The 24774-nt window shown below is 46.1% G+C and overlaps 5 protein-coding genes across 5 annotated transcripts; 4 read left to right on the forward strand and 1 right to left on the reverse strand.

Moving 5' to 3' along the window:
- Window positions 1–635: 635 nt before the first annotated feature.
- On the reverse strand, window positions 636–1323 carry F5J12DRAFT_787246 (uncharacterized protein; the record flags this gene model as incomplete). The annotated part of the gene is made up of 3 exons (XM_051743607.1): window positions 636–764; window positions 951–1118; window positions 1171–1323. 3 exons carry the CDS (start codon window positions 1321–1323, stop codon window positions 636–638), a joined length of 450 nt encoding a protein of 149 aa, XP_051594468.1.
- Window positions 1324–4268: 2945 nt separating this feature from the next.
- On the forward strand, window positions 4269–5231 carry F5J12DRAFT_688961 (thioredoxin-like protein; the record flags this gene model as incomplete). The annotated part of the gene is made up of 4 exons (XM_051740358.1): window positions 4269–4331; window positions 4388–4515; window positions 4583–4996; window positions 5054–5231. Coding segments are annotated over 4 exons (783 nt in total), but the record flags the coding sequence as incomplete, so codon positions are not given.
- A 779-nt stretch (window positions 5232–6010) lies between these two features.
- Window positions 6011–8305, forward strand: F5J12DRAFT_577837 (glycosyl transferase family 90-domain-containing protein). Its single transcript, XM_051740141.1, has 6 exons — window positions 6011–6535; window positions 6600–6970; window positions 7047–7765; window positions 7824–7909; window positions 7974–8156; window positions 8218–8305. Exons 1-6 carry the CDS (start codon window positions 6138–6140, stop codon window positions 8279–8281), a joined length of 1821 nt encoding a protein of 606 aa, XP_051594470.1. The 5' UTR covers window positions 6011–6137; the 3' UTR covers window positions 8282–8305.
- Window positions 8306–9143: 838 nt separating this feature from the next.
- Window positions 9144–9835, forward strand: F5J12DRAFT_577927 (uncharacterized protein). The gene is made up of 2 exons (XM_051740142.1): window positions 9144–9241; window positions 9293–9835. The coding sequence occupies exon 2, from the start codon at window positions 9313–9315 to the stop codon at window positions 9757–9759; it is 447 nt and encodes a 148-aa protein (XP_051594471.1). The 5' UTR covers window positions 9144–9241; window positions 9293–9312; the 3' UTR covers window positions 9760–9835.
- Window positions 9836–12209: 2374 nt separating this feature from the next.
- F5J12DRAFT_728836 (WD40-repeat-containing domain protein) lies at window positions 12210–12701 on the forward strand (the record flags this gene model as incomplete). Its single annotated transcript, XM_051741915.1, has 2 exons — window positions 12210–12496; window positions 12548–12701. The coding sequence occupies 2 exons, from the start codon at window positions 12210–12212 to the stop codon at window positions 12699–12701; spliced, it is 441 nt and encodes a 146-aa protein (XP_051594472.1).
- Window positions 12702–24774: the final 12073 nt, after the last annotated feature.

Raw genomic sequence — 24774 nt, forward strand, 5'->3', positions numbered from 1 at the left:
ATATATCTCTAGATAGTATGAAACTGGGGAAATTACATATCAAGATTCTAATGAGATGTGTAATGAGGACAGCACCCTACTTATTGGTGGCTCCTGGCCAGGTAACTGAATTGACTCAGAAGTCCTCAAGCTGGTCCTGTACTTGTCCAAGCCTGTCAAAAAGGGTGAGCCATTCACTGCAGAATTCCATCACACCATGGAGCTGGTGATGTAAGTTAGGTATAAAGCGATGCTAGGGAGTGCAGGGGACTCCTAGGGCTTGATAGAATTGGGTCCAGTTTGACCCAGAGGGGTTCTGAGCTTGGAATTGAGAAAAGAGGGTGAAGGAGTGACTGGAGTTGGTCAGAATGAATGGAGTGGGGAAATGAGTGAATAATGTCATCTGGAGGTCATCTCGGGGTGCCTCAATGAGGGCTTGTTGCAGTCTTTCACTTGGAGTCTTTTACTTCTCACTGTCTCACAGTCTGGTTCTTCTTTTTTTTTTTTTGTGTACTCTAGACCCACACTAGTGGGCAAAAATGCTGACTAAGCTACCAAAAATGCGCCACACAGGTAGGCTAAGTATCACTAATGTAAATCAAAGCAAAAATACAGTAGAAAAGATAAAATAACTAAATCCCCTTAGTAGGGAGTACCTATTCCCTACAGCAAATCTCCTCCTCCTCCTGATGGATCATCTCATCACAGCTTTCAATCAACTGGCCAATGCTGTCTGATGGCATCCAGTCCATGTCACACAGCAGTGGGAGACTGTCTTTTCCTTCCTATGGCACAGATGGATTCAATGGAATGATCAAAAAATGACCACCATGCACCTCAACCCCAACAAAGAATTCCTTGGCCTCCTGCAAAACTTCCTCCAATGACCAACAATCATACCCATCCAGATGGGTAGGGTCCCTTGTCCACCAGGTATGTGGCATAGGACCAGTGTGGATCCTACATCTCACCTCTCCTCTTTTGACCTGCAGCACATTCAACTCCATGATGTGTGCCAGCAGGGCAGTCTCTCCCATATTTTGTATGGCCATCCACCAAAGCAGTTCATTGGCAACATATGGAACCTTCATGATTGTCCCATATGAGTTGCAGGTAGCCAGGGCCTGCTTCAATATATGCTGTGGAAAAGTGCATGACACAGTGAACCAGCATCCATTTTGACAAACTCACTGTTTCCACCTGAACCTGCCAATACCAGTCATCTGGCAGTTGATTGCTTGGGTTGTTGGCCTGCTGCAAAGCATATGTGAACCATCTAAATTGGACACCTATGTATTGGATTATCATGGAGAGGTAGGATAGATTAGTGGTCCTGACATCCATGGTGATTCAGAGTAGAGTTGGATTGGGTGCAAATGTTATTACATAGCAATGTGGCTGACACATGTGATGACTGCAAGATAAGAGATCATCAATAATCACATCCTGGGAGGCCAGAATAGCAAGTGGCCTATCCTGGCACAGCAGTTATCATGGGCCAAGTGGCTGGATATCAATCTGAACAAGACCATTGTTGATCCTGTAGTGTATCTATGCATTACCAGCACCACTGGACCAGTACTGGGAAAGGCAGCATTGCATTTTCTAAATGGCTGTGGAATAGGCAATTAGTTGGAAAGGCCCCAGGCTATCATCCAATGCTTGTGGACAGTGTATAATGAAAGGTCCACATGCTGAAATATGACTGGCATGGTAGGAAGTGTAGCTAGTGCCAGACCCATAGCAGAACATTGTATCTGTGCATTACCAGCACTGCCAGACCTGTACTAGAAAAGGTTGCATCATGTTTTCTCAATGGCTGTGGAGTACAAAATTAGGTTGAAAGGCCCCAGTCCATCATCTAATGCTTTGGCATGGTGTATAAAGGAACATGAACACCATGAAATGGAACCAGTGTGGTAGGAAGTGTAGCTAGCACTGGAGCCATAGCAGAACTTGCCATCTATTGCCTCTATCTTGGTACCCATACCATGCTGGAATAATATGTGGAAGCTGGAGGTACTATGCCACCATGGTGGCACCTGTTTTCGAAGGCTGGAATGGTCATTTACCAATGCCATGTAACCATGGCAGCTTCACTATGGTCTGGAAAACACCAGCATACATAGCCATGGTTCCATACTACACACTACAGCTACCAGATAACCCATCATCAACACCATGCTCACTATATCGTCTTCCATTCTTAATGGCAATAAATCACAGTGCCACCCAGGATATTACACACTATATGTGCCAGGAATTTTCCAGTCAAACCTTCCCAGGACCAAATGCCCCCAAACCAGATCCTCCACTCTACATTCCAACACATGGCATTGTTGCTATGAATCAGATAGTGGCCAGCATGCATGTGGCATACAATAATAGAAGTAAGCTGATGTCCCAGCTGAATGGAAAGTCAAATGTAAATTGTATTGCAGAGCAAAGCAGCATTGATCTGATCTGGCTTCCTGAGCGCCTTTCAGCTATGGAATTGGGGGTTGATGAAACCTGAGAGGCAGGCCACCTGGCAGTGCATCCATCAAGTCTCACTAGCTTTGTGGATGAACCTACAGTAATCTGTGGTACTGGCAATACCATTGCATTGTGGTACCCTCCTGGTGCCATCACCAATGATTTGCAAGTCAGTTCAAACATTTCCTTTACACTCTATATTATTCAGGCATCCCTGCAGACACACATGCTTGCCACTCTGGACCCCCTTCACTACACAATGTCCAAGAGTATGACAAGTGGCTCCTGGCAGAAAAATGCTGAATATTTCAATCACACTTCACAGTCACCAGGGTGCCTGGAGTTTTCCCCAGCCAGGCACCAACAGGGGCATATGGTATGGCTATATTACCTCAGGGTATGTCTCTCAAGTGGCATTCAGACCATGAACTTTTCCCCATCAGTTTCCACTGACCTACAGATGGATGCTGGTCATGAATGGTCCAAGTGGTCTTACCTCCTGGCTGCCATCCTCTCCAGTGCACTTTCAATTATGCACCCAGGCCTGTATGATGCTGGAAGGCAAGCCATGCAGTCATTGGACACATGGTCAAGTCAGCATAACCAAGATATGCATAATGCCTTGCAGCACTGGCCATTGGTTTTTACTAATGTCTCCATAATCTCTAACCAGACCACACCCTTTCACTGGGACCCACACTCACAGTCTGATTGGTATGACATGCTGGTCACAGTTGGTGATTATGAAGACTGTGTATTGGATATCCCTATGCTTGGCCTTCAGTTCCTTTACAACCCAGGCACTGTAGTTGCATTTTCTGGCAGGCTTCTTCGACATGGGGTTAGTTCTGTGTGTGGGAACCAATGTTGCTTTGCCTACTACATGAGGGACAACATACACAATTGGATAGGGATACCCCATGGGGATTGGATGAGAGCTCAGAATGTCCAGACTTGGTTGATGCCTGCAGGTCCAGTGGGACATTCCATATAACCTACACTTATCCAACAGGGGGTCCATGTAAAGGTAGTTCTATAGATATTATATGCCATCCTGAGCCAAGTTATTTTCCATATACCTCCCCCAAATATCAACTATGGCTGGCCCATAATTGGTGGAACACTTCAACTTGAGCTGAATCCAGTCAGACAGCACACTGGGAGATTGGCTTGCTTGTTGTGCACAAGACTGTGGCATATGTGCCAGACCACATGGATTGGTGATCATAATACATGGGCTGATTTGAGACAGACAGGACACCATATCGTGGGCCTCCCATACACCATGAAACACTGGAGTATTCATCCAGCCTGTCCTATGGGATCATAATATCTGGGCCCTCCCAAGGACATGGTACAATGGACTATAAGCCCTCCATAGTACATGGGCACTCCTATTTGGGCTGAGGCCAATGTGCATGGCACACTGAAATATGCTCCTACCATTCCAAATGGAACACTGCAGGTCCAGCTGAGCCTTATTGCATGGGCCACTGATATATAAGCCCCATAGACAATAGCTTCCCAGCCAAGCCAATATATATGGGACACTATTTGTATGGCTCATCCATTCACCAGGGGATGCCAAAAGACTAGCCCATCATCTAGTAACTTTTTTGACTTTTTGACTTCAATAAATAGTGTGATGAGTAAGAAAAGTGAGAATAGTTGGAAAGAGTTGTAAATAGTATTTCAATTGTAGAATTAGTATTTTGTAGATTTCCTGATGAAGCATGAGCAATATGCACAACCTTGGTGCATATACATGTTACCTCTGTGAAGGATCAGCGCTCAGCCTTGATCATTGCTTTGCAGCGTGGAAACTTGTTCCTGTTCAGGTCCTTAGAGGGTGGGCAAGTCCATCAATTTTGAGGACTGTAGGTATATTAGTTACTTAGCATACACGGGCCTCCCGCTCACCATGACTTTGCAGTACGAGTCAAAGAGGAGAAAGTACGCCATAGACTTGATTGACTTCGATAAACAATATGCAGCCATGTTCTCCAGTAAGACAAGGACTTCGGATAACGAAGACGGCATATCCCCTGAAGAGGTCCTCCAGTGCGTAAATTGACCTCCTGTAGAGTGCTACCTGAGCCGACGACATTCCTATGTACCTCTCTCACAGGGCAATCGAGACCGCTAGTGGTTTCGTGTGTGGCACAAGCATACACTATGGTCCTTCTGTGATCGTCAATACCAAACATCAATATTGTGCGGAGAATCTCGTCGTTGGGCAGTGCATGCTCCCTCAGGTCTTCGTCCATGCAGCAGATGCGCGACCGGTGGATATTCACGATTTGTTACCCGCGGATATCCGGTTTAAGATTCTCGTTTTTCTCGGATCCATTGAGGAGGAATCCAGAGTCGTGGAAATCAATGCGCTCGCTGACGAGTTGAGTTTGCCCGCGGGGCTCTTGCAGAAATATTCAATGGGTGGTCAGACTTCGCCCATGTTTGACCTCATAACCATCGTGGCGGGTAAGAAAGAGAAGTTTAATTACCTGCGTGTTCCTCTGGTTTTTCGGCCTCATTGGTCCAAGTGAGTTCTAAGATAATTTCACTGGAGTGTAAGACTTATATGTATGTTTACCTTCAGAGTCTTGCTCGATGATACCGATGTCACTGGGAGAAAGGGAGGTGGTGCCTACGAGAGGTTTGGCATCAGTTCCAAGTCGGTTACCTTTGTGATTGTGAGACCGGATGGATATGTTGGGATGGTGGCACCGGCTGCTGCCATGGGGGACGTGCATAAATACTTTGCGTCGTTCTTACTTCCCGGTCACTGGGTTTCGAGACTTTGATTTGATGTATTGGGTTGTTATAGGTGTTGTGTATTTCTGGATGTTCCGTAGGCAACGATGATCACCTGTAAGGATATAAGTTCATGAGCAGTGAGCATAATCTGTGAATTTAGCCAGACTGCCAGGGCAACTTTCTGTCGTGCGTCCGAATGGGGTTCATAACATACAGAGGCCGAAGAAAGATAAAATGTCACAACCTGGTACGACGATGAGGCATACCTGCAGAAAGACAAGAGGTCAGAACCGGAGAGATAGACAGCAACGCCAGGGACATATGTAAATACAAAGAGGAAAATGAAGTGTGACTACATGTCAAAAGGTGTCAAAAGGATGATCAAGGTGAAACAAGACAGTGCCTTGACAGGTCGAGGCCAGGTCCATTCCATCACGCAGACGCCCAGCGTTATTATACGTTACGTGGTCCTGCCGAGTGACTCAGCACGCCTGCCTGTTCGACCTTGCCAGAAGTGCGATGTGGACCAAATTGTCGTCGTTGCGTTGCACCTCCGTCAAGTCATTTCGAATTTTAGTGTGGATGGCAATTCCTGCACACGCTCGAATTCGCTAATGCTGTTCGTGTGTCCATCGAGGCGCAAAAGAGGAAAACGGTGGGACTCCGCATGATACGGAATGGCGAGGACTTCGACTGTCATTGAGAACCACGCTGGCGAGATGTTGTGTATCAGTCGGCTCTCTCGAATGTCGCCTCTTTGATTTTTCCGGGTCACCGGAACTCCACTCTACCCTACTCCGCTTCAATCAATTTCATACGATAGGACAGCTGGGGATTGATCCTGTCGTCTTGGGGATTGTAATGTTCGTATTTTCCCACTAGCTGTCGTTCGTTGTCAATGTCAAGTTGTGAAAACTTCAAGCGATATGGTCAAGTGGACGAGAGGTCGACTTGCAAAGTACACTGTGACCGTCGTGTGCTGCGCCGTCACCGTTCTGCTCACGGCATTCCCCACCTTGCTCAGAGGGTCAAATGCATACTTGCAGGTGTTCTCCGTCGTCGATTTCTCTCCGCCGAAAGACCATGATGCGTCCCCAGTTACTCACAACAGCAGACCCATTTTCTCTCTGGAGAAGCACACGTACACAAGCGATGGCCTCCTAATTGTCAACCCCAACGGCCCACACCCGATTTTTGAGCTTATGCAAAATGCGGAGGCATCGTGGAATTCAAAGCTTGCACGTGCAAGTAAGACTCTGGCAGAGGCCGTCATAGAGTATAAACAACGGTACAAGCGCGCACCTCCGCTGGGATTTGATAAGTGGTAAGAAAATGTTGGATATATGGTCATCAGCTTCGGGCTGATGATTCTTTGGTTTTCTGCGCAGGTGGGAGTATGTGGTCGAGCACAATGTCCAACTTCCGGACGAGTACGACGAGATTTATCACGATCTCGAGCCGTATTGGGGACTTGACCCGGTGGACCTCGCGAGATCGGTGGAGGAGTTGGGCACGCAGGACGATATCTTCACCGTTGTGAAAACCTTGTCGAACTTCGGGCTCGAGATCGCTAACTTGACTGTTCACGAAAGTGATCGTACTTTGCGTGAGCGTATCGAGGCGATCATCAATTTAACCGAGGAATTTGGTGCCGATCTCCCGCCTATGCGTATTCAATTGTCTGCTCGCGATAACCCTCGCATGCATACAGATTGGAGGATCAGAGATATGGCTTTGACTGCTGCTAGACACGGGACCAGTAAGTTGATTTCCCGTTTGTCACAGAGATGCACTTGAATGACTCGAACTCGACGACGATGACGACGTTTTTCCAGCAATCCAACAGAGTCACTTACTGCCTGTCACCAAGGACGGTTGGATACAAGCATGTCCTCCGAATTCTCCAGCGCGGCTCGATCCTCCAGTGCTTCCATCTGTCGATTCCAACCCTGTGCTATCTAATATGTCAGCATCCAAATCTTTTATTGTATCCCATCGTGCTGCCATGCATCCTTGTTATCATCCTGAGATCCTTGTCTCTCATGGACAGTTCCTCTCACATCGCCGAGGGCCGCTGCCACAACAGATGCTTGTCCCTTTGTTCTCTCACTGTGGTACACTCCTTCATCACGACATCCGTCCTCCAATACCCTATGGATGGACGTCCGGTGACCACTCCGAAGTTCTCGGTGATGTACCGTGGTCCGAAAAAGCTGATGAGAGACTTGATTGGAGGGGAAGTCCGACGGGTATGTATGCCTCGCCCGAAACACTTTGGATACATGCACACCGGCAGCGATTGGTGACGTTGACAAATGAGATTGAAGGGAGCACCAGTGTTCTGCGTGTTCCTTCAGACGCGTCGAGCCCTGTCGGTGAACCTTTACAATTGCGGATGGGAAGAATCAATCCAGCGTGGATGGATATAGCGTTTTCAGGGAAACCAATGGCGTGCGAAGAAGATGCTGGGACATGTAAGTTGATGGAAGAGATGTTTGAATTCCGGAAGATGCAAGGAAGAAAAGAGGAAGGGAGGTATAAGTTCATACTAGATGTAAGCTCCAATCGTCTTCGTATTTCATCCGAGGTCGTACTGACCTCGCAATCGTCAGGTTGATGGCAACGGCTGGTCTGGTCGTTTCAAGAGGCTAGTCACCAGCAACGCTCTCATACTCAAGATGTCCGTGTATCCTGAGTGGTGCGTATGGTGGAGGAATGAACCATGGGGTTTTTGCAACAACTGATCGTCGACCAACTGGCAGGTACACATCTCGCATTGCCGAATGGGTGCATTATGTTCCTATCCAGGTCACCTACACTGATCTATACGATGTCGTCGCCTTTTTCCGCGACCACGACGAGCTGGCAGCGAAAATTGCAGGTGCAGGCAAGGAATGGAGCCAACAATTCTGGAGAAAGGAAGATATGAGCGCATATCTGTATAGGTTAGTCCTGGGATTTTTTTCTGCGATCTCTTTTACACTGTGACCGCGATTTTCTTTACAGATTGCTTTTAGAATATGCACGTGTGATGAGCGTTGATCGCGAGTCCATGTCGTATCACGGATGACCATTGATTGGACTCCGGGTCGGTTGAGATTTAAGATGAACATTATTTTTATTTCGCTCTGGTTATGTGGAGTGTTGGTGTAGTGTCGTATGCGTTCATAGACGATAATGATGATACAGCGCGCCAGCGCTCAACATCAATTCTTGTATCTACTAAGAACAGACTCGGAATGAGTTCAGCTATCATGTACTTTGCATCCTGACCGGAGGACTCCGAAGACGGAAGGTGCCTCGTTCCCATAAACCAACTTTAGATCTTGTATCTAAGTTCAGGTTACGTACTTTCCATCCTCGCCAACGAAGACTATGGAAGGTTCTGTGCTGGCAGAAATCCATGCGCATGGCGTACGACTCCTTCCAGGTTGGAGGATGCACACCTAATACCAAGTCACAACTCGTCACGGTCCTGGCGTACCTCATACGGTTTATCCAGACACACCAGGGCAAGTTAGCGTTGTGCAGACCTCGCCACGACTCGGGCTGTGGTCCGCGAACATGTTCCTACGAGCTGCAAGTCCGTGTCACTTAGAGATGGGCCAGTCCAGACTCGATACGCATTGCAGGGAGGACCCCCAAAATGATTAGTATTTCACAGAATCACAGGTCTCCTCTTGGATATAATCTCTTATGGAAGATGGTACCCCGGAACTGGTAAGGACCCTTGATAGGTTATGAGGGCGCAACTGTTATCAACCGCCCGCAAACTCCCCTTTGAAGGCGATACTCCTTGAACCATTCAGGAGTTCGACCCACTTTCGCTAGTACCGACCTGAGTTACTCAAGTGCCAAGAAATGGCTCTAACGTTGGACTTAGACAAGTTCTCTGTCCGTAATCTCCAAACTAAAGAAGGGCTAGAAGATGCTTTCGAGCATTTGAACAACGCGTTGGCTGTCGGTCACATTGAGGATGTCGTGTCCGACCTTCTCTCGAGACCGGGTCTGTTTGTATACATATTTTCTGGTGAGATGTCCGCGTGTAGTGCTTCGGGTGAAATGACAAACATTCCCGTAGTCTTCCCAGACTCCTTACCCATGCGCATTAAGATCCTCCATGCCTTTCCGACGGATTCGCAAATCATACAACAGTTTTTCATTCCACCTCTTCTCTCGACTTTATCCGCGTTTTTCTTTACCTTACCTGCCGATGCTTTCCATGGCGACGAGTCACGAACCGTTGGCAGGTACGAACGTTACGTTGCGGATGTTTGGCCTGTAATGGCCGTCCTGTCTTGCATAGCCTTTGGCACCACAACTTCCAGAAACAAGATGAAAGTTGACTTCAAGGACAGAAAAACAACTGTTTCAGCACATGACGCTACCGTTCTACGCAAGTTGGGCATCGATCTGCCTTCTGATTCCCACGCCGCCATGCAGGCCTTGGGGAATGTAATGAATAAGTGGGTTCATCATTCTCCCCATTATCATCTGTTACTTCTTGCAGTTCTTGCCTTTCTTCTTCTATGTTGTCAAGTTCCTTGAGCATTGCCAGGATGCAAGTTTGGAATTTCTGGGCAAAGGAAGACTTACTGTTTGTTGCAGACAAGGGACACTTTGGCTTAATGTGTCCTGTCTTACCACAGCCAAAACAAGTAGCAGCTTTGCTCTGTGATCAGACGTTTGACTTCCAATCAACATCCATGGTGTAAGGGTCTCAGTACAGAATCTTTGGAGATGAAGAAGGTTTTGATCCATGAGAAGTTTGTTCTTGTTTCCATAAGTAGGAGTGGTCTTGGAAAGTAGCCTTTCCAGAGAAGACCTTAAGAGTGGCCATTGCCATGCATGCTGCTGTAGCTCTTTGGATCCAATCCTTGACAGTGTTGGGTTTAGGACCTGACATGAGGATCCATTTGTTGACCTCTTCATTTAGTCCTTTCCCAAAGAAGACTGCTGCAGTCAAGTCTTCAGTAGAGATCTGAGCTTTATTGAGGCAGTTGCAGAAGTTGGTGATGTACTTTTCAAGTGAATGGTCTCCTTGATGTATCATGGAAAGGTAGATGAGTGCTGTGGACTTAGTGTCCCCTACCTGGAAGGTTTCCTTGAGTTTTGCAACAAACTCATCCCAGCCATCGAAGATTTTGAGGTCTCTGAGTTGCATTGTATTTTTATTGATGTAAGCCTCAGCGAAGGTACAGGCTGATCCACTTCCCATGTAGGAAAGGGCAAACATGATCTTGGACTGATCTTCATAGTAGATATGATCATTCATGGCAAGGTATAGTTTGACACTGCTCAACCAGGTGGAAAAATCCTGGTGAGCTCCAGAGTATGAGAAGGGCTTGTTGAGGCCAATTTCTTTCAATCCCCCTCCCCTAGAGCCATGTCCCTGTTCTTTCTCCTTGGGACCTTGGGAGGGGCCCTTAGGCCATGCCACATCTCTTCTGAAAAGGGATTTGTAGAATTTGGCAGCCATTTCAGGGGTTACCCTAGTCTGGCTGGCAAAGGGGTCTCAGAGGTTAAGACCAGACATAGCTTGAGCAAGTTCTTCTGCCATCAGGTCATTAGAGGCAGGAATATAGATGTCTGTCAAAGATGATGAAGATGGTAAAGGGGTCCAGTTGTCAGCTGGCCCTTGAATATTTGATTCAACAATATCTGAGCCAATAGGCTCCAGGTTTCAATAAGAAGTAAAGTTTACTGGTGAGGTCAATTCTGCCACTTGCCCAAGTTTGGGCCTTACTGGTGGGTCTTCAAGACTTCTACAAGGGTTTGGAGTATTCACTAATGGGTGACAAATAAGTGGTATTGCTTGGAGAACCTCTTTGCCTTTATGAGTTGGTATGGGAGGTTTGAATGAAGAGGCTGCTGATGGAGGCCTCTTACTTCCTTCTTCTTGGTGGTGTGAAGACATGTTGATGAGGTGGAAGGTTGGTGCCGAAGGTTAGGGGCTAGCTCACTGATATTAAACCAGTGGTTCCTGTAGAGGTGGTGGGAGGTGCTCATTTTGCAGGCTATTTTGCCTAGCAAGGATTCCAGAGCACAGGTATCCAAAAGAAGTCTGGGCTTTGATGTGTTCAGGTGATTTGAAATCTTCTGTTATGCCAATGACTTGTATCATGCCACAAATCAAGTGCAGTGAAGCACAAGCACATGACTGTGTGAGTGGGGCATGTAATTTAACTTCACTAGCATTGGAGCACTAGTCTTGGCCAAGCAAAGTTGTACTGGTGAGTCCTTGTGGGTACAGCACACAGAGGTAAGTGTGGTTGCAAAGTAGATTTCAAATGAGGGAGCAGTACAATACATGTGGGTTTATATACATATGTAGAGTACTGTGAACCAAACATTCAAAAGCAGGGTGAATGTCCATACCTATTCCTATCTGGGCAACAGCAAGTCATGCACAGCAAGGCACAAGGGTGAACCCAACTGCAGTCCAACTGCACAAGCAAGAGGACACCAGGGTAAACCTGTCTTGAGTCAGCACCAGAAGGGAATGGGGGTGAACAAGGATTAACTGCATATGTGATGTATAGGTGTAAACGATCACCAGGGGTGAACATGTCATGTGACTGCATGGATCAGAGCCACCAGCAGATCACAGAAGGAAGGGGAATGGACTCAATGTCCAGCTATAGTACAATGCAGGGTAGACAGGGGTCTACCATATATAGCAAGCAAGAAAGGGGAAAGGGGAAATGTACAGAATGCGAGTCTAAGGCAAGGGCCAATAGACTGTGGGCAGCAGAACATTGTTGCTAGGACAATGGAGTATTGTACATGCAAAGTATGAAAGTCTGTAAGAGGAAAGAAATGTGAGTGCAGTGTAACACACAATAGATTATTTGACTGTCCTACTTTGTTCTTGTACCAATTGTCATAATACTAGTCAGTCAATCTTCAGAGCAATGCTGTTAAGCATAGGAAATGGGGAGTGACCACACAACCTGCAACCTGTCAACACTACTCCTTACCAGAAGATCAATTTGAACATGTCACCATTTCGACTTACCTTTGACTTACTGAATGGTCACAGCAATACCATCAATGTACTGGCATTCTCATCATGTGGGTCATATTTGGCCAGCAGCAGGGAGGACAAGCTACTCATAATATGGAGAGTGTCAGACAGCATGCTCTTATATGTGCCAGCATTTGAAAGTCCCATCACTGCACTTGTGTGGCATCCTAATGCCCCTGCTATCCTGTTCTGTGGGTGTAAAAATGGAGCAGTATTGTGGCTCAAGAACTTCAGTGAAGTAGGTGTTAGGCCTGATCTGTGTATATTCTCCTCACACATGTCTCACAAACAGACAGCTCTCTCTCACAGATCTATCTTGTTTGGTGTCCAAGGCCAAGTGCATTGCATAGATTATGACTCTCATTTGCGATGCTTGGCCATGGGTATGGGCCAATTAATACTGGTGTCAGCAGAAACACCCACAGGTGTGTGCACTTCACTGGCACTAATGACTATTATCTAAATGAAGTATCATAGGCAATTTTCTGGGTAGCATATGACTATCTCCTTCTGAAGATGTTCTTTGTGCAGGAGATGATGATAGACTTTGGCTGCAGTCACTGCACTTTTACAACAATGGCAACAAGATCGTTTCTGCATATCTTAACCATGGTGTAATGTGAGAAAGTGAATTTTGCAGTGGATGCTGATGAATTCACCTATATCTCAGTGCATGGGATTTGTGTACTCACACTCAGCTTTGGCACATTGAACCAATCTTGCAGTCACCTCAAATGTAAGGTATCCAGTTTGATGCCTCACTTTTTGGGGCATGTCATAATCAACATTCCAGAGCAAGCTTGGCACTTGATGGGAAATGCAAGCTCCTTGCTGTTTGAACAATGCATGCAGGTGTTTACATTTATTGCCTCGGAGACTCACACCATGTTGGTTGGTGTGAACCATCCCCAGAAGAGCCCAATGGGGTATATCCTGTTGCTGTTTTGTTCTTACTTCAGGGAGGCACTATCATTAGTGGGACCAGTTTGGGCAAAGTGCATGTTTGGGAGGTTGGTAAACAGGGTGTGACACAGGTTCTTGATCAGAAAGGTCAGCACCATCTTCACTTGGGCATCATTGTCTGAAACTGCTGCAGGTGACATTATTCAAGCTGTTGCAGTACATTGTGTTGATATCCCATTGCCATGAAATTGCTTATGATTGATATAATCCTAGTCATTCAATGGTAACAAAAGTATCATGGCCCTGGGATCATCACAGAAGGGGGATGCTACCTATATTACTATTTGGTGAGCTGGTACACCACAATCCTATGCCCATACTTGTGCTTCCCACTAAGAGTTCCCAGGTTATGGTTCTTGGTATGAGAGACTTCAGCATACCTGCTGCCCTCACTTTATGGTAATGTGCCCATGCTATATGTCAGCAGACATGTTGGTTTCTGAACCTTGTGTGCTAGCATTCTATGAACCTCACCAGAAACATTACATCACACTTACATTTACTTTTCAGTGTCATTCTGCTGGTTTTGGCCCTTTGTGTAGGTCATACTACCATAAGAGGAGGTTCGTTGAATAGTCTTTGGATCAAAATTGTGAGTCCTGCCCAAAGTTACTCTTGAATCTGGTCTTAAGTATCACAGGTATACACTGCCACTAGGGGTTTGCTGAGACTCCTTTCCACTACCACTACTGTGCTCAACCACACAATGAATGTACTGTCAGAGTTCCTTGAAAATGGAGCACATAACACAGGCACCACAAACTTTTAAGCATGGCATATGTCTCGTGGTACACAGACTTGTTGCTATAAGCAAACCTGTATTCCAGGATGTGGAGCTGTCCTGGTCTGGAAACATCTTTACCCATCTGAGGAATCCTGCAGGGTGCAATGATTTCAATTTCAGACACTCAGGTCTGATGATTTTGTGCACATTCCATCCTTCATGGGCGCTCTGCCTTGAGGCAATACTTCTCCTGTGTCTCAGTTGTCAATCTGTCCCTGTATAGGTGGAATTCTTTGGTTGACCTGGTTGAATTGACATGTCTGAGTCACCTGAGCACACACAGATTTCTACAGAATGGATAGTTAGAACAGTGGGCATACCTCGCATTTTTTGCAAGTGGCTTCTTCTTTGCCACTCTGTTCGGACTAAATACATTTGTACAGAGTTGGGAGTGGTATCAGTTCACAATGTGTATGATCAATAACATTTATAGGGATTTTGAAGTGGGAACTCTTGTTCTTTATTTGAGTTATGACAAGATAGGCTAGACAGGCCAAGAGGGCACCCATGGAGGAGAGTACTCTGTGAGCAGCTTGACTTTGGAGAGTGCATCACTCAAGTTATCCAGACAACTTCAGATATTCAGATCTCAGAGCTCATGTGTGACAGGAAACATTACTTCTTGTAAAGAAGGCCTCTCTTGATACATACTTAACTGGATAACTTCATAACTATCTAGTAGTACTGGTAGTAGTGAATGTGATATAGTGATAGTTGTGACTTTTGGAGGATGACGAGCTGCAGGATTGTCAAGTCTATAGAGAGGAATATACTCAGACTTCAAGTTGGTTGAAGCTAAACAACTAACTACCTATAGAGAGGAATATACTGTAGGTAGGTAAGTAAGTGTTCCAATATAATGAATGGAAGGAGTCCCTCCTCAGACTTCAAGTTGGTTGAAGCTGAGGTGCAGTAAAAAAAATAAACTGCTAAGTGTCCGCTTTTGGATTATGTAATGCTGTGCTTGGTGAACCACAACTAAGGTAAAGGTGATAAACTCCAACACACCCCTTCAACGAGTATAGTCAAGAAGGAATTAAAAGAAAATAATACCCATAGCTTCAGAGAAATGAACATGCTTCTCCCTAGACACACCCTTAGTCAGCACATTGGCCACCTGGTCATTGGTAGACACATAGTTGACAACTACTTCTCCAGAATCCACCTTCTCTCATATGAAGTGATGACAGATCACAATATGTTTCATGTGGTCATGGAACATCACATTTCAAGCCAGTGAGACAGCAGATTGATTGTCAATGAGGAGGGGAGTGGGTTTGTGTGATGACACAGTCTTGAGTTTGAGGACTAGGGTACAAATCCAGATAGCTTCCTTCATGGCAGTGCATGTGGCCATGTACTCAGCTTCTGTACTCGAGAGAGCAACAGATGATTGCTTTTTTGATGACCAGCTAACAGCTCCACCAGAAAGGATGAAAGTATAGCCAGTGACAGAGTGGTGGTCATTGATATCTGCTGCCCAATCTGCATCTACATACCCAATCATGCATGCATTTGAGTCTCACTTATAGGTAAGATGGACATTGGGGGTGCATTGCAGATAGTGAAAAACATGCTTTAGCGCAGTAGAGTGTTCATGCCCAGGGCATGCAGCATGACAGCTCAACATGCCTACAGTAAAGGCAAGGTCAGGCCTTGTTGCTAGCATTGCATACATAAGGGCTCCAAGAGTGCCTTGGTATGACTTGGTGTCAGCCTCTGGAATTTCTAGTTTTTTGAGCTTTAGGTTAGGCTTGATGGGGGTTGTGACAGCTTGCCCCTCACTCATTCCAAAGCACTTGAGAATACTCTCAACATATCTCTTCTGTGAGAGCTGTATGATACCTTTATCACAGTCATGAAGTATCTCCATTCCTAAAATCCAACATGCCTCTCCCAGATCTTTCATCTCGTACTCATGCAAGAGCTGAGCCTTGATGTGCTCAATGGTTGTGTGGCACTTTGAGAGTATTAGCTTGTCATCTACATAGACAGCAACAACAATGAGTATGCCATTCTCAACTTTAAAGAAGAGGCTATGGTTGGCCTGGCTTCAAGTGAAACCCAGGGATTCAAAAACAGTCTGAAGATGAGAGTACCATGACTTGGGGGCCTGTTTAAGGCCATAGAGCACTCGTAGCAGCTGCCAGACTTTGTTGCTGTCAGGAGGAAAGCCTGGAGGGGGGTGAAGGTATATTTCTTCATCTAATAGTCCATTTAGGAATGCAGATTTAACATCCATCTGATGAATTTCAAGATTATACTTAGTGGCAAGCACCAGGAGTATGCAGATGGTTGCAAACTTGGTGATGGGTGCAAATGTCTCCATGTAGTCAATCCCATGTACCTGTGTAAAGCCTTTGGCTACCAAACGAGCCTTGTACCTCTCAATTTCACCAGTTGGCCCTTGCTTGATCTTGTAGACCCATTTTGAGTCAATCAGTTTATGGCCAGGAGGCAGGGCAACTTCCTCATACAGTCCAATGGAGTTAAAGGTTTGTAATTCATCAATCATCACAGCATACCACTGATCTGCATTGGTGCATCACATTGCATCATTGAATGAGTGAGGTTCATTGTCATGTGTTGTGGATGCTTTGTAAGCCACTTCCTCATTCATCTCAGCCACCTCAGCCTCACTGTTGCCACACACATGCTCTCGCTCTCGAGTGACTTCATCAATGGGGCTTCCACCCTCACTCTCTGCACCTGAACCCTCTGGCACCTCAAGCTGTTGACTAGGTAAGGTTGTCCTGTCATAGGAATTGATGAAAAAGCAATAATCGACATCTCTAGGTGGCACTTTTCATGTTCTGGTGGACCTATGGGTCTCTCGAGGCAGAATTGGAGTTGGATAGGGCTGCAGGGGTGTCGCTTTATGCATGGTAGGTTTCAGCATCGTCCTATCTCGCTTTACTGATGGTTTTGAGGCTGTTTCAAGCGCTTTTTTAGGACTCCAGCCACTGCCTGGCATGTTACCCTCTGAGTGCTGTGGGGAATGATCTACCATTGATCCTGAGTGATCAGGTGCATCATTTGACTCAATTTCGACCTCATGGACAACATCTTCACTCTCTCCCTCACCAGACTCGAGATCCCCATCATCAGACTCCATGCGAGCATGGCCTTCCATGCCTGAAGCCCTGATGGTATCCAGGTGCAACATATTGCCCTTTTGGGCATTCCCTCTTATGTCCGCTGGTTTACTAACCATGCCTGCAGGATCTTCTTCTATCTGTCTATCTGGATGCGATCTAGGCCCACTGCTGTGCTTCCCTCATCAAATACTACATCCCAGGATTCAAAGACATGACCAGTGGGCTGGTGTAAGCATAGGTATGCTTTCTTGTTCTCCACAAAGCCCAGATGAATGCATTTTAAGGACTTTGCTTCTAGCTTCTTCCTTTTTTCCTCAGGTATATGTATGTGTGCAGTGCAGCCAAAGGTTCAGATATGGGCCAGCAATGGCTTAATCCCTGTAAAGGCTTCATATGGTGTGACATCCTCGGAGATAGCATGGGTCAGTGATTGGTTGATTAGGTAGGCCACATACTGGATAGCATCCCCCCAATATTTATTTGGCAGTCCAGTGTCTTTTAGCATCACCTGCACACTTTCAACAAGTGTGCAGTTCATCTGCTCAGCAATGCCATTCTCCTGTGGGGTATAGGCATTTGTCTTCTTGTTGTGGACCCCTTTCAACTTGAGGTAGGCCTTGAACTCATCTGAGCCATACTCCCCACCTCTGTCACTCTGAAAATAATTTGCTTTTTTGCCAGTTTTGACTTCAGCTCAAGCAAGGTAGTCTTTCACTGAGGGGAAGACTTCATCCTTGGATTTTATTAGTTTAACCACAAGGTGGTGCAAGCGAGCATCAATGAAGGTTACAAAGTAGCAGTGTCCAGTTCAGGCTGTAGTCTCCATGGGGTCACATACATCAGAGTATGTCTGGTAGAGTACTGTTGGGCTTTCAACGTTTGACCTGATGGGTATCACCTTATGGTGTTGCTTCCCTTCAAGGCAAGGTTGGCATACTGAGTTTGAGTGCTCAGTGCCAGTAAGCTCCATGCCTTTAACCATTCCCACTTTAACCAGTTTAAGCACAGATTTTGTATTTGCATGCCCAAGTCGTCAATGCCACAAGTCAAGTGTGGCTACAGACTTTGGTGCTGCAGCTGTGAGTTCTGGGAAAGTAAGGGTAGGGTCAAGTAGTGGAGATGGTCCTTGTATGACAAGTGCTCCATGACTTAGAGAGTGAGTCCTTGCTGCAAGGATGTAGAGTGAGCCTTGACAACAACCCACACCTACAGTGTCTGTACCATCAGTGATTGAGCATGTTCCACCCATGAAGGTGACCTGGACATTTCTAGTGGCAAGGTATGCCACTGAGAGGAGGTTTGTGCTGAGATCTGGAACAAAATAGACCTTCTGTAGTAGGATTCTACTGGTCTTCCCATTTGGAAGATCCATACAAAGTTTGATCCATCTGATGGCAGTAGCAGGAATTGTGCTCCCATTTCCAATGACTACAGGCTGCAGGGGTGAGAGCATCTTTAGCAAAGTGAACCATTTCTGCTGACAGCACATATTCACAGAGGCACCGGAGTCAATGACCCAGTGTGTGTGTAGATTCTTGCCATTGTCAGTGGCCATGAAGAGCCATAGGGTGCTGTCTTCAGCAGGTGAGATGTGTGCGACTTTAGCAACAAGTTTGTCCTCCTTGGGCTTATCCTTTTCAGCCTGTGATGGGGACTTGGCTGCCTCATCAGCCTTCTTCTTGTAGCAGTCATCTTTGACATGGTTCATCTTCTTGCAATAGCCACAAGCCTTTTTCTTTTTCTTGTCATTCCTCTTTCCCTTTTTGTTAGGTGTCTTTGTTACAAGGGCAGTTTGTGCTGAAGAGGTGTGGCAAGACTTCTCTTCTATCAAGACTTGGGAAATGACAGAGTCTGGAGTTAGTTTCTCATCAGATGACATGAGTATAGTGCAAAGGGTTGAGTACAAGGTTGGAAGGGAGATGACCATGGCTATGGCAACAAGAGAGTCTTCAAGGGGCTGTCCAAGGGACTTTAGGATTGTTGCCTTCTGCCACATGGCATTAAGCTGCATCTCCATCAAGATGTCATCTGCTAGGGCACCACGAAATAGTTTGCCAATAAGGTAGGCTATCGTTTGTTTCCCTTTGCCTTCATAGTGCTCACATAGCTTTTTCCAGACTTCTGCTGCTGTCGTGGCATGCAGAACACCACTAAGTGGGTCGTCCTTTAGAGTAAGCATGATTTGAGCCCTTGCTTCTTTATCCTTGTAGTGCCAGTCTGCACATGCAACTGGATCAACTGCTGCATCAGGTGCCTTCAACTTTCCTTCTACAAGCTCCCAAAGTCCATGGACATCTAGGATCATCATAATTTGGTACTTCCACATCTGGAAGTTCAAACCATTGTCTTCGAGGGATGGTATGTCATAGAGTTGACTGGAGGCTTGAGTAGCTTTACCTGAAGGTGTAGTAGAGGTTACTGTTGAGGCAGAGACAGGGACCTTTGAGGGACCAGAAGTGGATGCTGACAGACCAGACATAGTAGACACTTTGTACCAGACTTGACATGTTCAACTTTCCTAGGATTAGAACTTGCAAGCAGGGCTCATAACCTCATGGAGGATGACAAGCTGCAGGATTGTCAAGTCTATAGAGAGGAATATACTCAGACTTCAAGTTGGTTGAAGCTAAACAACTAACTACCTATAGAGAGGAATATACTGTAGGTAGGTAAGTAAGTGTTCCAATATAATGAATGGAAGGAGTCCCACCTCAGACTTCTGGTTGAAGCTAGTGCAGTAAAAAAAAATAAACTGCTAAGTGTCCGCTTTTGGATTACGTAATGCTGTGCTCGGTGAACCACAACTAAGGTAAAAGTGATAAACTCCAACAGTGACACACATTTGGCTGGAGTACTCACAGGGGTCACACCATGAGACTTTTTTTGTGTTGTATCTTGGTGGTCCCCCACAGCACATTATGGGCAATTTAACTGTATGTATATTTTCCCAAAAAAAAATCCAAGCTGTTATGCCTCTGTCAGGGGTCCTTCCTTTTTCGGATCCTCGTGGTCACGTGCATCACATGCCTGGTCGCATTGCTAATAACTGTCGCCATCCTAGGGGCTCAAATGCTCCAGGGAACATTCAGATCCCTGACTGTCAAGGTATTTCCAATACCTGTTGAGACCACATTGCCACTGTGATCCGGTGTTCCACCACCCTCTCTGATGGACAACTTGCTTACTTCTTGTTCTGTTAACTCGTCTCTGACTCATTTATGTTGCCCTTATGTTGTACTATAGATCCAGTGTCAGGCTCCTTGCTGCGCATTGATTGCACCAGCTGACACAGCCTTCATCTCCCCCCCTGTCCATCAAATGACACCATATGACTCCTGTTTATTTGTCTGATTGCTCTGTTGATTACTGTGGATATGTGTTGCGACTGCTGCAGTACACATACTTAGGGGTATATAATCCTATGTACTTTGACCTGTATCTGCAGTTTTTCGATAGCTTGCAACTGAGCTTCATCCCTCTGCTTTAACTCTCATTCTCTCTCCGTGCAAACAACCTCAGGGACTCGCCAGTAGACAGAACCTCTGCCAAGTTACTGTGATAACTCAGCCATAGGGGTTACGACAAGTTCAGCCTGTAGTCTCCCCCTCACACGCTTCGTGCCTATTCCATTTGAAGAAGTCACCGCACTTGGGCATAACAAAATTGAAAAACTCATGCAGCTTTCGGGACTTGTTGACCTCTTCATGAAAGTCTACTTGTCCCTGGTTACTGAACTTCAACAAACCAGCTCTTATCCAAACAAGGCTCATTGCTCTCCCTACACATAAAGACTGACTCGCCTCTCTCCCATTTCCACTCCTCAACTGCTCTAACCAAGCATAACAAAATTGAGAAGCACCCCTCTACCCTAAATCAACTCCACTGCTCTACAGGCAGCCATTAGGCTTTAATAGATCACCTCCCTAGAGCTCACACTCATGTCTCCCTACATGTAAAGCCACTCTCACACACCCCACTACTGCCAATAGGTTTCTTTCAAGAAATAAATCCCTCCTCAGCTTTCATTATCACTTCCCATTAAAGTGTCTAACCCACAGAAATTGAGACCACCTGTTCCTCCTCGAGATAAACCCCTTAGGCTTGGCAGGAATCCCCTGCTACCGCCCATCCCACAAGGAAGACTAGGTCCCTCGAGTACCACCACTAACCCTCAGTTATCATATCTATCCCAATTCAGGGATTCAGAAGTCGTGCTTTGTTCAGAAGAAGAAGATGATCAGAAGTTGGATACTTCTTTCAGATCAGTCCTCAAAGAAGAACCAGAAGCATGCAAATCACCCATTATGTCCATGACACTCAGTCATGGAGAATCAGCTCCTGAGATGCCTACAAGGACCTTCTTGGAAGAGGAGCTGTGACAAAGGTTGGAAGACCAATGGCTTGCTATGGCAGAGGAAATTCGCAAGGCAATGCATACCCAGAGTAGCAACCCCTTTCCAACAGGAATGCCTATGGACTTGGCATTATGTGAATGGTATGCTAGGAACTTTGGAAAGGTAATCCCCCCAGAGGTCCCCACTGGTGGGTCCAGTAAGGGTAAGGCCCCACTTGATCCTGATGACATGTACAACTGCTGCCCACCCAACAGAGGTAGGGAATTTAATGTCAGGCATCCCGGAGAATACAACAGAAGCCACAATGGGCTGCAGACCTGGGTAACACAGGTCGAAGGATATTTGAACCTGAACAAGCACGTGTACAACACTGAATCACTCAAGGTCTCGTTCACACTCACATATATGATGAAAGGCACCATGGTTTCCTTTTCCGAAAACTATCAGAACGAAAACAAGCTTCTCGATGGAACAATCTACTACATGGATACCTTTCAGAGATTTGTGGAATGTCTCAAAGCTACTTTCGAGTCTGGCGATCAAACCGCCCTTGCAATCCTACACCTTTCAGATATCTCACAAGGAAAGCATGAACTGGAAGCATATATCGCTGAGTTTATGGGGCTTGTCAACAAGGCTCAACTTAAAGAAGAGTCACAGGAAGCAGGGATCTTCTTTGGGAAAGGCTTAAACAAAGAATATCACAAGTGGGTTCTCAACTCAGGATGCACACCTTCCATGGTCATAGAGTGGATACAGTGCACAGGAGAAGCCAGAACAGCAATCACCACAAAGCATATCCTAGAAGGGAAAGAGTCCTGGTATGAACACAAGTTTATTCACTACTGCGGGAGCTCCTGAGATCCTGATGCGATGGATGTTGACAAACAAAAAAGGAACATGTGCCATTCTGGATCAGAAATTATTGCTTCAAATTTGGAGCTGCTGGTCATTATCAACGAGGTTGCAAATCCAAGGTTAAACAACTCTTGGGAATCTGCATTGTCCTCAAGGAGGATGGCACAAAGACTACCTATGTCAGAGATCGTGAAGCAACTGCAGAAGAAAGGAGAACCGTCGGGTTGGATTTTTAAGGAGGACTGATGAATCTCCTGCTACTGTCAGTCCTGTATCTATCTTGTCCGCTAAATGTACTTCTATAGATGACAAATCAACCATGTGAGTCTGTTCACCCCTTGGAAGAGTTGTAGTACTGGACTTCAATGCAGGAATTATGGCTTGCATCGACTTGGGAGCTGAGGTCTCCCTCATTTCGGAATGAGTGGTCCAGAAGCTTCGAATTACCACCTACAGGGTCAAGAACAAGTTCAAAATGACCTTGTTTACCAGAAAAGATGTCAAGTGGGTCACCTGAAAAGCAACCCCAAAGATCATCATCAAGAATCGGGTTGTTCAAGTCAAGTGCTATGTCAGACTGCTAGTAGGAAAAGAACACATTCTCCTTGGGATGCCCTTCCTCAAAGAATTCAAACCACAAATAAATTGGGAAACAGGAAGGATCACATGCTGGGATGACAGGTATGTACCTACCAAAGATTCTGACAAGTATATCAAACAGGTAGTCCCTTTTTATGAAGGGAGTGCAGTAAGATTCTCTAGAGTCTGTCCAGAGGAAGAAAAACAGAGAATGGGTGGAACCCCCATTGCAGTTAATAAAACTACCCTCTCCACAGAACTCAAGGCAGCCTTAGCAAGCAGAAAAGAGGAAGTCAAGCTTCCAGAAATATACCAAGAGTTTGCTAAGGTGTTCACCGAAGACGACATCCCACTACCCGAGCATTGACCTGGGTTGGATCACAAGATCTGCCTCTGCAAAGATTTCAAGCCTCGGAAAGTGGCAGTGTATCCCATGTTGCCTGATGAACTTAAGGTACTTGATGAGTTCTTGGACAAAAACCTAAAATGCAAAAAGATTCACCCTTCAACATCGCTGCAAGCAGCACTGGTGTTCTTCATAGCCAAGAAAGATGGAAAGAAGAGGTTAATTCAGGATTACCAATACCTGAATTCATTCATGATCCTGTATGCCCATCCTCTTCCGAATGCCCAGGCCTTGTTCGATGAACTAGTCGAGTCTAAATATTATGCTAAGTTTGACATTCATTGGGGGTTCACTAACCTTCGGGTCAAGGAAGGTGACAAGTGGAAAGGGGTGTTCATCACCCCTCGAGGGTTGTTCAAACTGGCAGTGATGTTCTTTGGTCAGTGTCACTAACTGCCATCTTTCCAGCATTACATGGACAAAACCTTTGACTCCCAATGAGGAAAGCAAGTCGGCTACATGGATGATGTTGTGATCCATGCCAAGACGAGAGAAGAGCTTCGAGTTCATGTTTGCGAGTTCCTGGAAATTTGCCATAAAGAAGGACTTTGCCTGATGATCAGCAAGTGTGTCTTCGAGGCAGAAGAAATCAAATTCCTTGGAATGATCATAGGGAAGGGGCATATGGAAACTTCGCTGACAAAGACTGATGCCATTAGTACCTGGGAGTCCCCTGACAATCTTACTGGGCTCCACAGATTCCTTGGGTTCTGCAACTTCTATCGCAAATTTATCCCCTCCTTCTCAAGCATCGCTAGACTGCTGCATGACCTCACCAAGAAAGGGGTGTCCTACCAATGGACCCCAGAACACAATGCTGTGTTCGAAAAGCTCAAGTCTTTGTTATGCTCCTCTCCAGTCCTCACTATCCCTGACTTTTCGAAGCCCTTCGCACTCTTCATGGATGCTTCAAAGCTTGGAACTGGTGTGGTCCTCGCACAGCAGGGAGCTGACAATGAGTGGCATCCATGTTCCTATCTTTTGCAATCCATGGTGGGTGCCAAGCAGCGCTACCAGGTTTATGACCTGGAAATGCTTGCTGTCATCTGAGCACTCAAGGTGTTCTGGCCTTACTTGCTCTCCCCTGTCAAACCAACAGTGGTCTTTACCAACCACAAAAACCTCGAGTATTACCACAAGCCCCAACAACTGACCCCTTGTCAGGCTTGGTGGGCCACTACCATCCAATCCTACCCTATCCAGTTTTCCTGGCAGGCTGGCCACCTACAGGTCCTGGCTGACACTCTCTTGCGCAAGAGCACTTCGGAGGAGCCTTCCCCAGTGGCCACAGTCCTTCTGCCAGACCTTTGGCTTTCGGAGGGGGTGGGTTCCCACATTTGCCTCATTTCGCCTTCGTTTTCAATTACAAAACTACAAAAACAGTTAAAAATCAACTGACTTTGCCAGATCGGACATCTCCCAGCTCAGATAATGTGTTCCAAACAGGACTCGAAGCCTTACTCCTGCCCATCTGAGGGCAAAGCCAAAGAGGA

This window comes from Pisolithus orientalis (genome assembly GCF_024613125.1).
Source record: "Pisolithus orientalis strain OTSU chromosome Unknown F5J12scaffold_95, whole genome shotgun sequence".
Classification (NCBI taxonomy): Eukaryota; Fungi; Basidiomycota; class Agaricomycetes; order Boletales; family Pisolithaceae; genus Pisolithus; species Pisolithus orientalis.